The sequence below is a fragment of the Citrus clementina genome, unplaced genomic scaffold, assembly GCF_000493195.1.
Source record: "Citrus clementina cultivar Clemenules unplaced genomic scaffold, Citrus_clementina_v1.0 scaffold_7, whole genome shotgun sequence".
Taxonomy (NCBI): Eukaryota; Viridiplantae; Streptophyta; class Magnoliopsida; order Sapindales; family Rutaceae; genus Citrus; species Citrus x clementina.
This window is the reverse complement of record NW_006262075.1, coordinates 1,204,412-1,216,893: the sequence shown is the minus strand read 5'-3', so window position 1 is coordinate 1,216,893 and position 12,482 is coordinate 1,204,412. Positions and strand designations below refer to the sequence as shown.

At 34.2% G+C, this 12,482-nt stretch overlaps 2 protein-coding genes and 1 non-coding gene across 3 annotated transcripts; 1 reads left to right on the top strand and 2 right to left on the bottom strand.

The window, feature by feature from the left end:
* The first annotated feature begins 966 nt into the window (after window positions 1-966).
* LOC18037432 (protein WUSCHEL) lies at window positions 967-2,508 on the top strand. The gene is made up of 3 exons (XM_006425437.2): window positions 967-1,433; window positions 1,540-1,637; window positions 1,940-2,508. Exons 1-3 carry the CDS (start codon window positions 1,028-1,030, stop codon window positions 2,309-2,311), a joined length of 876 nt encoding a protein of 291 aa, XP_006425500.1. The 5' UTR covers window positions 967-1,027; the 3' UTR covers window positions 2,312-2,508.
* Window positions 2,509-6,119: 3,611 nt separating this feature from the next.
* On the bottom strand, window positions 6,120-9,766 carry LOC18036490 (naringenin,2-oxoglutarate 3-dioxygenase). Its single transcript, XM_006425436.2, has 3 exons — window positions 9,258-9,766; window positions 6,983-7,411; window positions 6,120-6,588 (listed from the first exon to the last, which is right to left on the bottom strand). The coding sequence occupies exons 1-3, from the start codon at window positions 9,615-9,617 to the stop codon at window positions 6,289-6,291; spliced, it is 1,089 nt and encodes a 362-aa protein (XP_006425499.1). The 5' UTR covers window positions 9,618-9,766; the 3' UTR covers window positions 6,120-6,288.
* A 1,029-nt stretch (window positions 9,767-10,795) lies between these two features.
* Window positions 10,796-10,914, bottom strand: LOC112097063. The gene has a single exon (XR_002904721.1). It is a non-coding gene; the product is annotated as a 5S ribosomal RNA (ribosomal RNA).
* Window positions 10,915-12,482: the final 1,568 nt, after the last annotated feature.

Genomic DNA, 12,482 nt, shown 5'->3' with positions numbered 1-12,482 from the left:
GGACTATTATTTTATATATATATTCAAAAGCTTAAAACTCACTTGGACAATCGGGCATAATGGACTCTTATTCGCCAAGCTGTTGTTCATTTTATCGTCTATAGTAATTAAGTAATCGCCTACAATCATGAATATCATAATTGATTTCAAATACTGTTTTTTTCCAAACCCTACACGTAGAGCATCTTTGTACAGCCTATTCAACTGACACGTCTCCAAGTTCTTTAAGGAACTCGCGTCTCATTTTTGAAATCCCTGATTTTCTTACATAAAGTAGCTAGGACAATGAAAAGATTGCATATATGATACAGTTGTTAAAAGCTACCGACCTATTTATGTAACAGGTGAGGAAGAAGGACCTATGCCTAGCTGGTCATGTAATATTCCTCTATATATCGGAAAATGGAGGGCGGATAGCGCAGTAGCTTTTCAATTCTGATAAATTTATACAAATTTTCACCCTTAAGTGAAAACAGGTACCATACCTTATTAAAAGGAGAGTCCCCACTCGCCGTGAACTCTAAATCACAAAATACATTAATTTATTGCACATTTGCATTCATTCATTCATTCACTCTACTGTCTTCTTCCTTGCTTTTTAATTCATAATTTCGTGCCGCACAATATATGATTTTTCACACTGTCTTTCTCAAATTAAAGCTGATGATACTAACCGGTAACCATATATACTTGGTCGTGCCTTTTCAATGAAGTGATTTCCACTGATACCCTCACTTTCTATATCATCTTTTGTCCCTTACCTTTTTGATAACACTACTCTCTGTCAACTTCAGTGCTCAGACAGATTTTAATTACTCCAATATCCTTACTTCATCTACCAATGTGCCACTTTTGCCCTCTGATCATCCTTTTATAACTCACTGGCCTAGCGCTCTCCATTTCATGCACATTCACATTCGGATTCGCTTACCATCCTTTCTTTCACTTTCTCTCTTTTGTATTTCTATCTCTTTGCTTTTTCTTTGTTTGCGTCTCCTTGTTTTGATTGCATCATATATAATATCATATGGAGCCTCAACAGCAGCAAAACCAACACCAAGGAAACGGGGCTTGTGGCGGCAGCGGCAAAGGGAACAACTGTCACTGCAGGCCAACATGCCCACGCTGGACTCCCACAACTGACCAGATACGAATATTGAAGGAACTTTACTACAATAATGGCGTAAGGTCCCCAACTGCCGAACAAATTCAGAAGATCTCTGCTAGGCTTAGACAGTACGGCAAGATCGAAGGTAAAAATGTCTTTTATTGGTTTCAGAACTACAAAGCGCGAGAGAGGCTGAAAAAGAAGATCGAAGGCAGCTCCACCTCTGCTGCTGATAATCTTCCCATGCACCAGAGACCAGCTGCTGCTACTAACTGGAAACCTGAAGATTTCGCTAACAAATCGCGGTCTCAGTCTATAACCTCTGGTACTTGTTTCATCTTTCTTTTACATAACTACATATATATATGTGTCCTGAATGTTTCAGAGGTTTTAGGCTAATAATTATGTAATTGGTTATGATGATTTTGTAGCTGGGGTTTCTGCTACACTTCCTTCATATTCTGTGTATACTGGTGGTCAAATGGGAGACCATGGATATGGACCTGTTACCATGGAGAAGAATTTTAGGGTAAGTTGGCACACGAGGTCATATACTCTACTTCTTTCTAAATTTCAAAAGGAATCTAATTGTGGGATAAAACGAGTAACATAAAATGTACCCATGCATGTACTGTGATTGTTTATATCTGCTAACGGAATCATTCCTCTACAGCTTTCTGGTTCAAATTAAATTGAAAAGGAGAGAGCGGCACGAGTACATGTTTGAAACATCTTTAATGAAAACTAACAATCCTCTTTTCGTTAATTAATTTTATTTAAGTCCATTTGTTCACCAGATCTCTTGCATGTTTATTTTGTTAATGAAACTAGGACTGCTCAATATCATCAACTGGTAGCAGTGTTGTTGGCGGATCCAGAAGCCAAAACTATGGCTGGGTTGGTATAGACCCACACACTTCATCATACATTTTTTTTGGCCAGAAGAACTCTGCGGATGGCAACCAAGGAAATGACAAAGAAGACGAAGAAGATGAAGAAAATGGTCACCCAGGTATTGAAACGCTCCCTCTCTTTCCCATGCATGGCGAAGACAGCATCAACGATTATTGGAACAGCAAGCCAAATTCAAGCAGCTACTACTCCGGCTGGTATGGTTCCAATGATGGTAGCAGCACCTCTTCTTCAGCTTCTCTTGAGCTCAGCCTCAATTCCTACACCAGCGGATCCTCGGGCTCTATATAAAAATATATTCCCAACCATTGGTGATCAGTACCATAAATATGAATGATGAAAATCAAGTCGAATAATGACCTAGTAATTATGTGATTCATAAGCTAGCTAGCTAGCTAAGATGTAAGCCTGCTGTTGTCTTAACTAACGTACTGTTGTCATCTTTGTTTTAAGTTAAATTTTAATTATGCGGTCTCTTGTGTATTTATCACGTGTTAACCTATAACTTAATGGTTTATTATATACATATCTTTCTGTTCACCTTGTCCATATTACGTGATTTAATAATTAATACAGTGAAACCCGCGGATTAAGGAAGAAAGTCAATAACTTATTCATTAATTATACTGCAAAATGTACTCATTTTTGTACTTTGTCTCAACTACCTCAAGATTTGTGGATCAAACAAGCAGCCTACGAAGTACAACCATCAATGCCTCGTTAAGTTATTGTATAAAAGATCAGTTTCATAGACAAAAATAATGGAAAATTGACCGGTTTAGGAGATGTTTGTGTGTATATATATTAATGCGTGTAAGGACTATATATTAATCACAATGCTAGTGGCTTCATGCGCTTGCATAAAGAATGGGCGTGTAATTTATCGACAGAGATTTACGTGGACCCTTAAAAAGAGATGAGGGTGTTGCTAGTGCGTCAAGTATGATTTGCCGATGATATCAATTTGCATAATCTAACATGAAAAATTGTTCTAGTGAAAATCATGTACAAAAGTTAAAATGATTACTTCTATTATTATACAATACGGGGTATATGTTTTGGAGTCTGAACCCACTTCGTAACTATCACCAAATTATTGGATTTGTTTCTTCTAAATTGTAAAATGGTCCAGTTGTGAGTTATTTAAACAAGTGAAACGGAAATCTATTTTTATTCATTTTTTGTTCATTAATTATTTATCCTGCGTCTTCAACAACTCTTATCAATGAAAAGGTCGACATCTGCAAGATTGTGAATGGATGCTTTCCCTATTATAGTTTGGCATATTTACACTCAATATGGCACGGCATGATCCCAGTGTCGTTTAGGGCAGTGAGGATTGAGAGTGAGGGAGGGCTGAATGAGGAAAGCATAGAGAATGCTTCTATTCATGGACGATAGATATTTAAAGATTTAGTTGTGGATCCAAGAAGATCTTCAAGAGCTTTCTGATGCATCGGCTACGTAATGTCCAATAACAGCAATATAAGCCATTTCTCTAGCATCACGCTTTTCTACCTATTTTGTGAAAGTGTTTTAAAGGACTCTTTTATAAGTTTGTTTGCTTTCCCTTTCGACTTCTTAAAAGGAACGGCTGTCTTTAAAGTTTTCGAGTTGTATTCAAGTCCTACCAAAGTGTACGCATCTGTCCTCTACATAAATTGCTCTGTATATGTCAGCGGCTGTGGCTCTACAAGCAGTCTGGGCATCTTCCTCCTTTTTTTAAAAAAAAAATTTTATTTACGTTCGGCTCTTGGGTGAAGAATTAGATCAATTGATATAATAGTTAAAAACTTAAATCATGATTTATTAAAACCGGGCGCCCTTTTTTTTTTTAACCAGTAAGAAACTTTGTTACCATCAGCAAGCCAGTAAATTCAACAACCTAGAAATAAAATTAACATATTCTTAAACATTATGATCAATTTACAAGTGCATAGAAGATATACAGTTACTGGGGTTTCATACCCTCGTTCTGTTTTGCCTTAACCTTTAGATAGGCTCGTTATTGCACCCAAAAAAAAAGAAAAAAAAGAAGAAGAAGATATACATTTAGGCCAAAGTAACTAAAAAGGAAAAGAAAATTCAGCGTAGAATACTTACGACGGCCAAAAAGCCTGGCTTGGCCAGATCTGGCATGGCTAATATTTGACAAAGTTTTTAGGTGCCAAGGGCCGAGCAGAGCATGGGGTTTTATCTTAAAGCTTTTGGCTTGATCATTAAATGATAAAATTAAAATCCTAAATACATTCTGCTGTCTAGGTTTTGTATTTGGTTACTTTAGTTTTTGATTGGGATAAGTGATACTGTTTTTGGATTCTATTCATCTGTATTTCAATTTCAATTTTAATTTCATTTTTTTTAATAATATTAAGTTTTAGTATTACATAGCTTGATAAATTGTTAAATAAAATTTTAACAAAACGAAGTTAGATAAATTCCATACTACCAAATTGAACAAGGAAATTGGACAATACTAATAATGGATTAAGGAAATGATAAAAACATATCAAAGTTGTTTTCTTAAAAAAAAATCAAAAATTTTAAAACAATTAAACATTAATGGGCCTGCAAAAAGTCCTGCCCGTCCAGGACTGAAGAGGCCGAAACAGGGCTCGGTCTAGCCCCTTTGCTGCATCAAACGGAGAGAGAGCCCTCCCCTGAAGGATTTGGGGGAAAAGCAGAGCTACGTGAACCTAGCTAAAAGATAGTTAGATAGAATTTTTTCTTTTTTTTTGGCTTTTATTAGATTGCTGATTGCATTTTTATGTCTTCTAATGCCTTAAACCTATATGAAAATGCTAAACTTGGGAAAAATAATACTACGCAAAATTACACGATAATTAAAATGAATGAAATTAAAAAGACAAATAATTAGTAACGTTTCTTACTTAATTAATGGTAAAGGGGCAGATGTATGAAAAAGTAAATACGAATAAACCCTATACTGTATTCTACTTTTTAATTAATTGATATTCGCAGGGATAGTGTAAGGTGCGAAGCGCGAAATATGGACAAATTGAAATCGTAATTTAATTGTCTCCAACATGATCAAGATGAGATGGATCCTTAATTCAGTTAACGTGGCTCTCCATGTAATTGGCCAAAATCTTTCATACGGATGATTCATCCAAGTAAGTTGCAGTGATGATTTTGGTCTTGAAATTGGGACTCGAAGGCAAAGGAGAAATTAACTGCACGACATAAGAAAGTGGAAGAAGTGGATGGGCAATGGCTTCACAATCAAGTTTTGAGGTCAGTATTTTGCCGTTAGTTTACAATCTAATGTGCAAGTGACAACTCAACACAAATCCCTGTTTTGTTTTTTTACATGCTTTTGGGGTGTGAATTTAGTCCACTCAATTTTGTGTTCGTTATTCATTGTTGTAATTTGAAATAGAGTAACCACAATGTGCAGGCAATTCCTTACTGAGCAATTGCATGTGTTATGTTATAGTAAAGATTTTTGGGCATGAATAAAGTTGCAACATTAATTATGTTTGTAAATAGCTAGATGGAAGCAGGTCAGCACGACTTCTTGGTTAGATTTGTTTCTAGTTCACAGCATTCAGAAAATACATATCTATATATCCAGTTAAAAATGTAAGGTATTAATTTATTTTTGTTTTTTAATTGTTTTGATTTTGATTCATAAATTTTCTCTTTAGATACATATTTCATGCAACTATTTGTATGCAGTGACCCAACTCTCATCTATTTGACGGTAATGAAAATCCTGTATTTGCATACTCAGATCGATATTATGCCAAATAGTTCATATTAATTTAATGTTTTTATTGGTTGATAGGCAATCCTGTTGCTGTTAGCTTCTCTGTTTGCTTTACTGTGATTAATTAATGTCCTTTGAGAACTATCTTATTGTGCAATACTATAGAGCAGATTGAAAATTAGCATTAATTTTGTTGCTAATTACTATTGGGGATTCACAATATTTTTAAAAATTATATGCAACTCACAGTAATTCAAAAGTAATCGTTTAATATAGCAAGAATGATACAAAATAAAATAAGTGAGAAATTGTGAATAATTACATTGATATTTGTTGTAAATTTCTTAATTTAGCAAGACCCTGTGTCGATTGATATTTGATTGAAACAAATGAAGAAGTAGCTCCATTTTATTTTCACTGACATCGTTCACGAAAACATACAGAATCCCATAATAATAAAAAGTAAATAAGCAGCAGGAAATGCGATGCATAAGAAGCAACGAAGGGTAGGGTAGCCTTAAATTAGGGGTCAAAGGCTCTAAGCCAAGATCTCCTCAATGGGCTTGGTGCCCAATTTAGCTTTCTCGGAATCTTGGTGCTTCTCGTTGGCCAGCTTCTTAAGCCTGGCGAGTTCAAGGTCTTTGCTCATCTTCCTCCTGTACATCTCAGAAAATGGAATTGGTTCCTCCAGTACAGGCTTCTCTCCCTCTCTTATCTTGAGTGGATACACTGTTGCCTCTGGTGCTGGGTTTTGGAATGTAGCAATCGATAATCTGCTGCTGTTTGAGTTCACCACTGCTTGGTGATCCGCGTTCTTAAACCTCCCATTGCTCAGATACTGATCATCATAAATAATTAGTTTGTATATGTATATGTATATGTATGACTATCACATTCGTGAGACAACTTCAATTTTCAGATTCAATGAATATGCTATTTATTTCAATTGGTCTAGTTACTTTTCCTTTCATTTTCAAGACTAAAGCAAATTGCAAATTATATTGTACATCCCTCATTAAAGATTTGGCTAAAGAGTGGACCATCTGCACATCGCCGACAAATTGTACATAAAATTTAATTATGGCAAAACTGATACAAAATCATTGCTTTAAATGTTAGGGATATTTTCATTAATTATTAGTGCTTAATTAATTTGTGTGTGTGTGTGTGTGTGTGTTAATAAAGAGAGAGAGAGAAATATTAAAGTAGTGTAAGCATATATATATACTTACATGACCATGATCACCCAGATTGACCACAAAAGCACCTTCAATAGGTTGAACGGTGATCCACGTCTTACCATTATCCTTGGTAGCCTGGAGGCCACCAACTTGATCTTGGAGCAAGAGTGTGATGGTTCCCGGATCCGTGTGGCGTTTGAGTCCGAGAGTGAGGTCGGGTTGTGGGCATTTTGGATAGTAATTGACAACAATCTTTTGGTCCATGTCCACACATGCTTTAGTCAAAGCTTCCTTCTCCAATCCCATTGCCTCTGATAGAACTTCTAAAAGCTTGCACGCCACTCCCATTAATTGGTCACTGTATTCTTTTGTTACTTCCATCCACCCTTCTGGCTTGTCCGGCCAACGAGAGTAGTCTCGGCTTTGCTTTGGGTATGAAAAATACGTCACTATTTCACGCCAATCTTTTACTACTTCACCCTGCTTACGCCATATCATTTCCAAATGTCATTATATCTTTCAGTTACCTATGTTAGTCTAGCATTTGGGTAATAGTACATAACTTTTTAATTAATTCGTTACGATATTCCAATGGAAAATGAAACGTCAATATTGCATATCTCTTTTGGTCAAATATTGAATGCATTTTCGGAATACACACGTCTTAAATTATATGCTGGTTTTAATCGTCTTAAAAGTCTTGGGCGTGCTCCACTTGTTACCCTCCTTATTTATTTACTGCTTAACACGTGTATGGATATTTTAATTTCACAATTAGTTGAAATATACTTGTGGAAAATAATAAATAATTATCAAATTGAAAAAGAACAATACTTTTAGAACATCCATGACATTTTCATTCAAAGAGTTAGAAAACCAATGTGCTGTCGTTTTCTTTTGGGTCACTTTCAAATTGTCACTGTGAGCAACCGTAATTATTTTTCTTATAAATAAATTGATAGCCAAGCACTACTTAAGACTGTGTTTATTTGCTGGAGTGAGAGTGAAGAGTGTGGATTCCTCCCATTTCAACGTTTACTTTCTTAAAATAGGAAGAGAGTGAGAATCCAATTCCGTGGATCCCACTCATTTTTTTAGTGGGGAGTGGGAGTGGGAATCCACTCCCACCTCTCCCTTTTTTATCCTTTTATTTTTTTTAATTTAATTTAATATTTTATAATTAATAAAATAAAATAAATAATATTATATTTATTTGAATAATATTATTATATTTATTTGAATAATAATATTATATTTAACTAAATAATAATTTGTATTGATTCTAAGTTAAAATTATTTTAAAATAATATTATTATATTAATAGAGAATTAATAAATATAATATTATTATATTTATTTTAAAAATAATAGTACTATATTTATTTAATATTAATAATAATAAATAGTTTATTCTAAGAAAATATTAATTTTGTACTAAATAATATTATATTATTATTTTATATAGTAATAAATTTAATATAATTATATTAAATAAAATAAGGTTTCATTTTATATTAAAATTAATAATTTATTGTTCATAATTAAGAATATTAATAATTATAATAAATTTAAAAATATAATAAAATAAATATTATTCATTAAATATATTTTTTATTAGTTTTGTAATTAAAAATTATAATTCTTTAAATAAGGATAAAATTATAATTTGAAATTATTTACTCTCAATTCAAGACAAAATAAACACATAAATTAGATTCTGATCTCTATTCCATACTTCCATTCCAGTGTAAGCTAACAACCTACTCCCACTCCCACTTCACACTCCCAATCCTAGGATTCCCACTCCTCAGGATTCCCAATCCAATTCAAAAAGTAAACGCTACCTAAAAGTATTTAAATATATGCTTGGTGAAAGTCATAAAACAAGTTTCTTATTTCTAATACACGTGAAAGTAGATTTCAAACTAGAAAATTCACGAGGAAGAAAAATTGAAGATAAAGAGAAAAACAAGGAGGGCAAACCCAAGAAAAATAAACTACTTGTGAGTTGAGGATATGTTTAAACTAATGGTATCTCATTGAATTTTCTATATCATTATAGATTCTATTTTATTTGGGCGTAGGGTTCTGAGCTATACATGCGCGCAATGATATAATTATGTCAATCTTAAATATCGTTAACCCTGTTGATTGTAAATTTTTTGTGTTAGGCAGATTGTAATTTCATTTTTAAAAAAATTGGATACACACATGATAGCTAAAGTAAAAATCTGCCTAAACAACTAATAATAACCTGATATATGTATGTATGTATGTGTGTGTGTGTGTGTGTGTGTGTGTAGGGGACAGAGTAAGAGAGTTGGTACCTGAAGGTGGCTAGAGACAATGAAGCCACCCTTCTTCCCACCGGACATATCAAACTTGAGCTTCTCCTCAGGGGGCAGGGCGAAAAATTCTGTAGCAAGACGAGTCATATCGGATATAAGCTTAGCATCAACACCATGATCAACAACTTGAAAGATTCCCCAGTCCTCACACGCCTCAACAATTTTCTTGCAAATCTCAGCCCTTTTGCCTCCGACGTCATCAATCCCAGCAAGTGAAATCACAGGAATTTCATTGCTGAATTCATTATAAGCCACCTTGGGACGCTCATCTTGAAAGCGGACAAAGCTTGGGTTGAGGGTTTTCTCCCCAGCAAGGGCGGTGAGGGTTGAAGGAGCCATGAATTGATGATCGATGAAGCACAAATAATAATAATATATTAGAGCAAATGTATAAGTATCTGTTTAAAAGCAAAAGAGTGAGTCCAAGGGTGATGCGCAACTGCCGCTTGTGTTGTGGGGGTTAATGTGCATGTGTGCATGTTTTACACCTATCTATATATATTATATGGAGTACGAGGGGGACGCGGCTTCGGATGTTAGACGGTTGGAAAGCGTGGCAGCTGTGGCTACCTCTTAACACGTGAACTACCATCCTCTTAAATGTTTTAACACTTCAAGTGGCATCCATCTACCACCCCACATGCGTATCAGCATACGTGCTTCTAGAGTCTACGTGGTTGGGTAACGGAGGAGCTTTATATAGAAAATCTTATCTCAATTGTTTTAACTTTTTTTAAGCATTGAATTGAATGGATCACTCTCTATTGACTAGTGCGTTCGTTTAAGTTTTAACTACATAATTTTTATTAGTATACAGAAATTCAGAAATAAATATTTTTATTATTTTGTTATACATATAAAAATCAGATAAACGAATTCGAACAAACCTGGCAACCTAGCTACGTGGCGCCGTATTCGTCTTCGGCATGCAAAGTACGGATTGGCTGTCAAGTCAAATGCCATGTAAATTCGGTCACCACATAGTTTTATTTATCCCAATTTTATACGAACAACCTTTTTTTTTAGTTTATCTGCCAACGCCTTCCCCCGTTTATCCTTTCACAAAGTGGAGGATTTTTTTTACCCTATTATAATTTTTAAAAAGTGAGAAGCAGGTAAAATTTTTATTAATTTTTTTTATTCAGTAGTCATTAAATAGAAATAAAATAAAGAAATAAATCTTGATCATATATAGAAAATACACATATGTTATAAGATCTTTAATTCAGAGAAATTCAAATAATGAGAGGATCTAATTCTTTTTAATTCATCTTTATCTCTCATTAGATTTTAACTTGGGTGATCGGCTAGATTAAATTACTTAAATACTATTGAATTAGTTGCATATAATATACTATATCTAATTTGAGAAAGTAGCTATAGCTTAAGAAAGAAAGTATATAAGTGAATTAGCTGAATAGAATAAATAATTTATTTGGTCATATGTAAGGTATAGTTGAGACCACATCACGTGATTTAAACCTAACTTTTTTTTTTTATATATAACTTCAAAAGGAGGTGTGCAACACGAGGACTTTCCAAGAGGTCACTCATCTTAGTACTGCTCTCGCCTAAGCACGCTTAACTGCGGAGTTCTGATGGGATCCGGTGCATTAGTGCTGGTATGATCGCACCCGATTTAAACCTAACTTTAACTGCTCGACTGGTCGTTCATGAAGCATGCATTTACCTTGCCTGGCTGGGGATGGAAATTTCTCTACGGATTTGGGGTCTCATGGGGGCCATCTTAAATGAAAAAAAAAATTAGATAATTTTCGAGGATGGAGCGGATAATGGGGAACAAATAATTTCTATGAGGTGATATATAGTTTTGTACTCCCCACCTAACTCCCACCCCACCTCAATTTTCATTATATATAAATACTGTTGGTTAATAAATTTTCTTCTTATTTTTACCTAATATAAATAAGTTATAACTAAAAGAAAATCATACAATATAATTCTTATTAATTCAACCTTAAAATATTGTTATGTTTTCTTTTCTCTCCTTTTCAAATATTTTTTACTTTTGATATCATCTTAAGATATTGTTTCAAAATTTTAGATTTTTTAAATAATTTAAATACTTTATAATATGATGATGATTTTATTTAATTCTATAATTTTTAATTTACTGAAATCATATATCCATACCTACTATAAAATAAGTATATTAGGAATTCACTAATTTTTTGGTATATTAAATCATGTGGTATTTAAAGACTACATTGGACCTCGACTAATATAAATTCAAACTGGGTAAGACCACGAGAATGATAAAGCTCTCCCAATATATATTTAACACAACTGCATTTCTAAGTATTAAATTTACTAAGAAATAAAGTAGAAAATAAAGACGAAATTTTTAGAAGAATAAAAATGAGAGGATAAGAATGAGGTACGTTTCCCAACCTCAACTAGGGATGGCAAAATCCGAGTCCGGGTTTAGCCTTTTCGGATCCGGACCCGGATACCATTTTCTTTTCCCGGACCCGGATTTTTTCACCAGGGTCCGGGTCCGGGTTCAACCCGAAAAAATTCGGGTTTCCGGATTCCGGGTTTTGAACCCGGATCAATGAATCAAATATTAATTTCTAAAATTCTAAAAATAAAAAATTAATACATTTCCAAGCAATAACACATCTAGATTAATCAATAAAATTAATTAAAAAATAATATTAAAATTAGATATCCGGGTCCGGGTTCCGGATGTCTGGGTTAACCTAAACCCGGACCCGGACCCGGATATATCCGGGTTATTAAAATTTATTCCGGACCCGAATTTTTTTTACATTTCGGTACGGGTTCAATCCGGCTCGGATTATCCGGGTTCGTCCGGGTCCAGGTTATTTTGCCATCCCTAACCTCAACCCACCCCATTACCATCCCCATGCCTAGCTACCAATCTCCTATTTTTTTTTTCCCTTCTCCTTTATATCTTTAGGTTTCAGGAATTGTGATTGATGTGAACTCGCTTTGTCGTTTTAAACCTTTTAAATTATGCTGAACTTTTCGTTTTCTAACAATATTCTTTTGATCGTATCAAAAAAAAATTCTTTTGACTAAGATTTCATGGTTTCTTACCAAGTCCACATCCTGGGCTCTGATTGGGCTCCGACATACGAATGCCACAAAATCATTGGTAAAGGTGCATTGTCTGATACACAAGCTAACTCACACAAAGTTTCTATAATTATACACGAA

Coding starts and splice junctions, on each gene's coding strand:
- LOC18037432 (XM_006425437.2), top strand. CDS start 1,028: ATGGAGCCTCAACAGCAGCAAAACCAACACCAAGGAAACGGGGCTTGT. Junction 1,434..1,539: donor GTCTCAGTCTATAACCTCTG/GTACTTGTTTCA, acceptor ATGATTTTGTAG/CTGGGGTTTCTGCTACACTT. Junction 1,638..1,939: donor CCATGGAGAAGAATTTTAGG/GTAAGTTGGCAC, acceptor TAATGAAACTAG/GACTGCTCAATATCATCAAC.
- LOC18036490 (XM_006425436.2), bottom strand. CDS start 9,617: ATGGCTCCTTCAACCCTCACCGCCCTTGCTGGGGAGAAAACCCTCAAC. Junction 7,412..9,257: donor TTGTCTCTAGCCACCTTCAG/GTACCAACTCTC, acceptor TGGCGTAAGCAG/GGTGAAGTAGTAAAAGATTG. Junction 6,589..6,982: donor ATCTGGGTGATCATGGTCAT/GTAAGTATATAT, acceptor TATGATGATCAG/TATCTGAGCAATGGGAGGTT.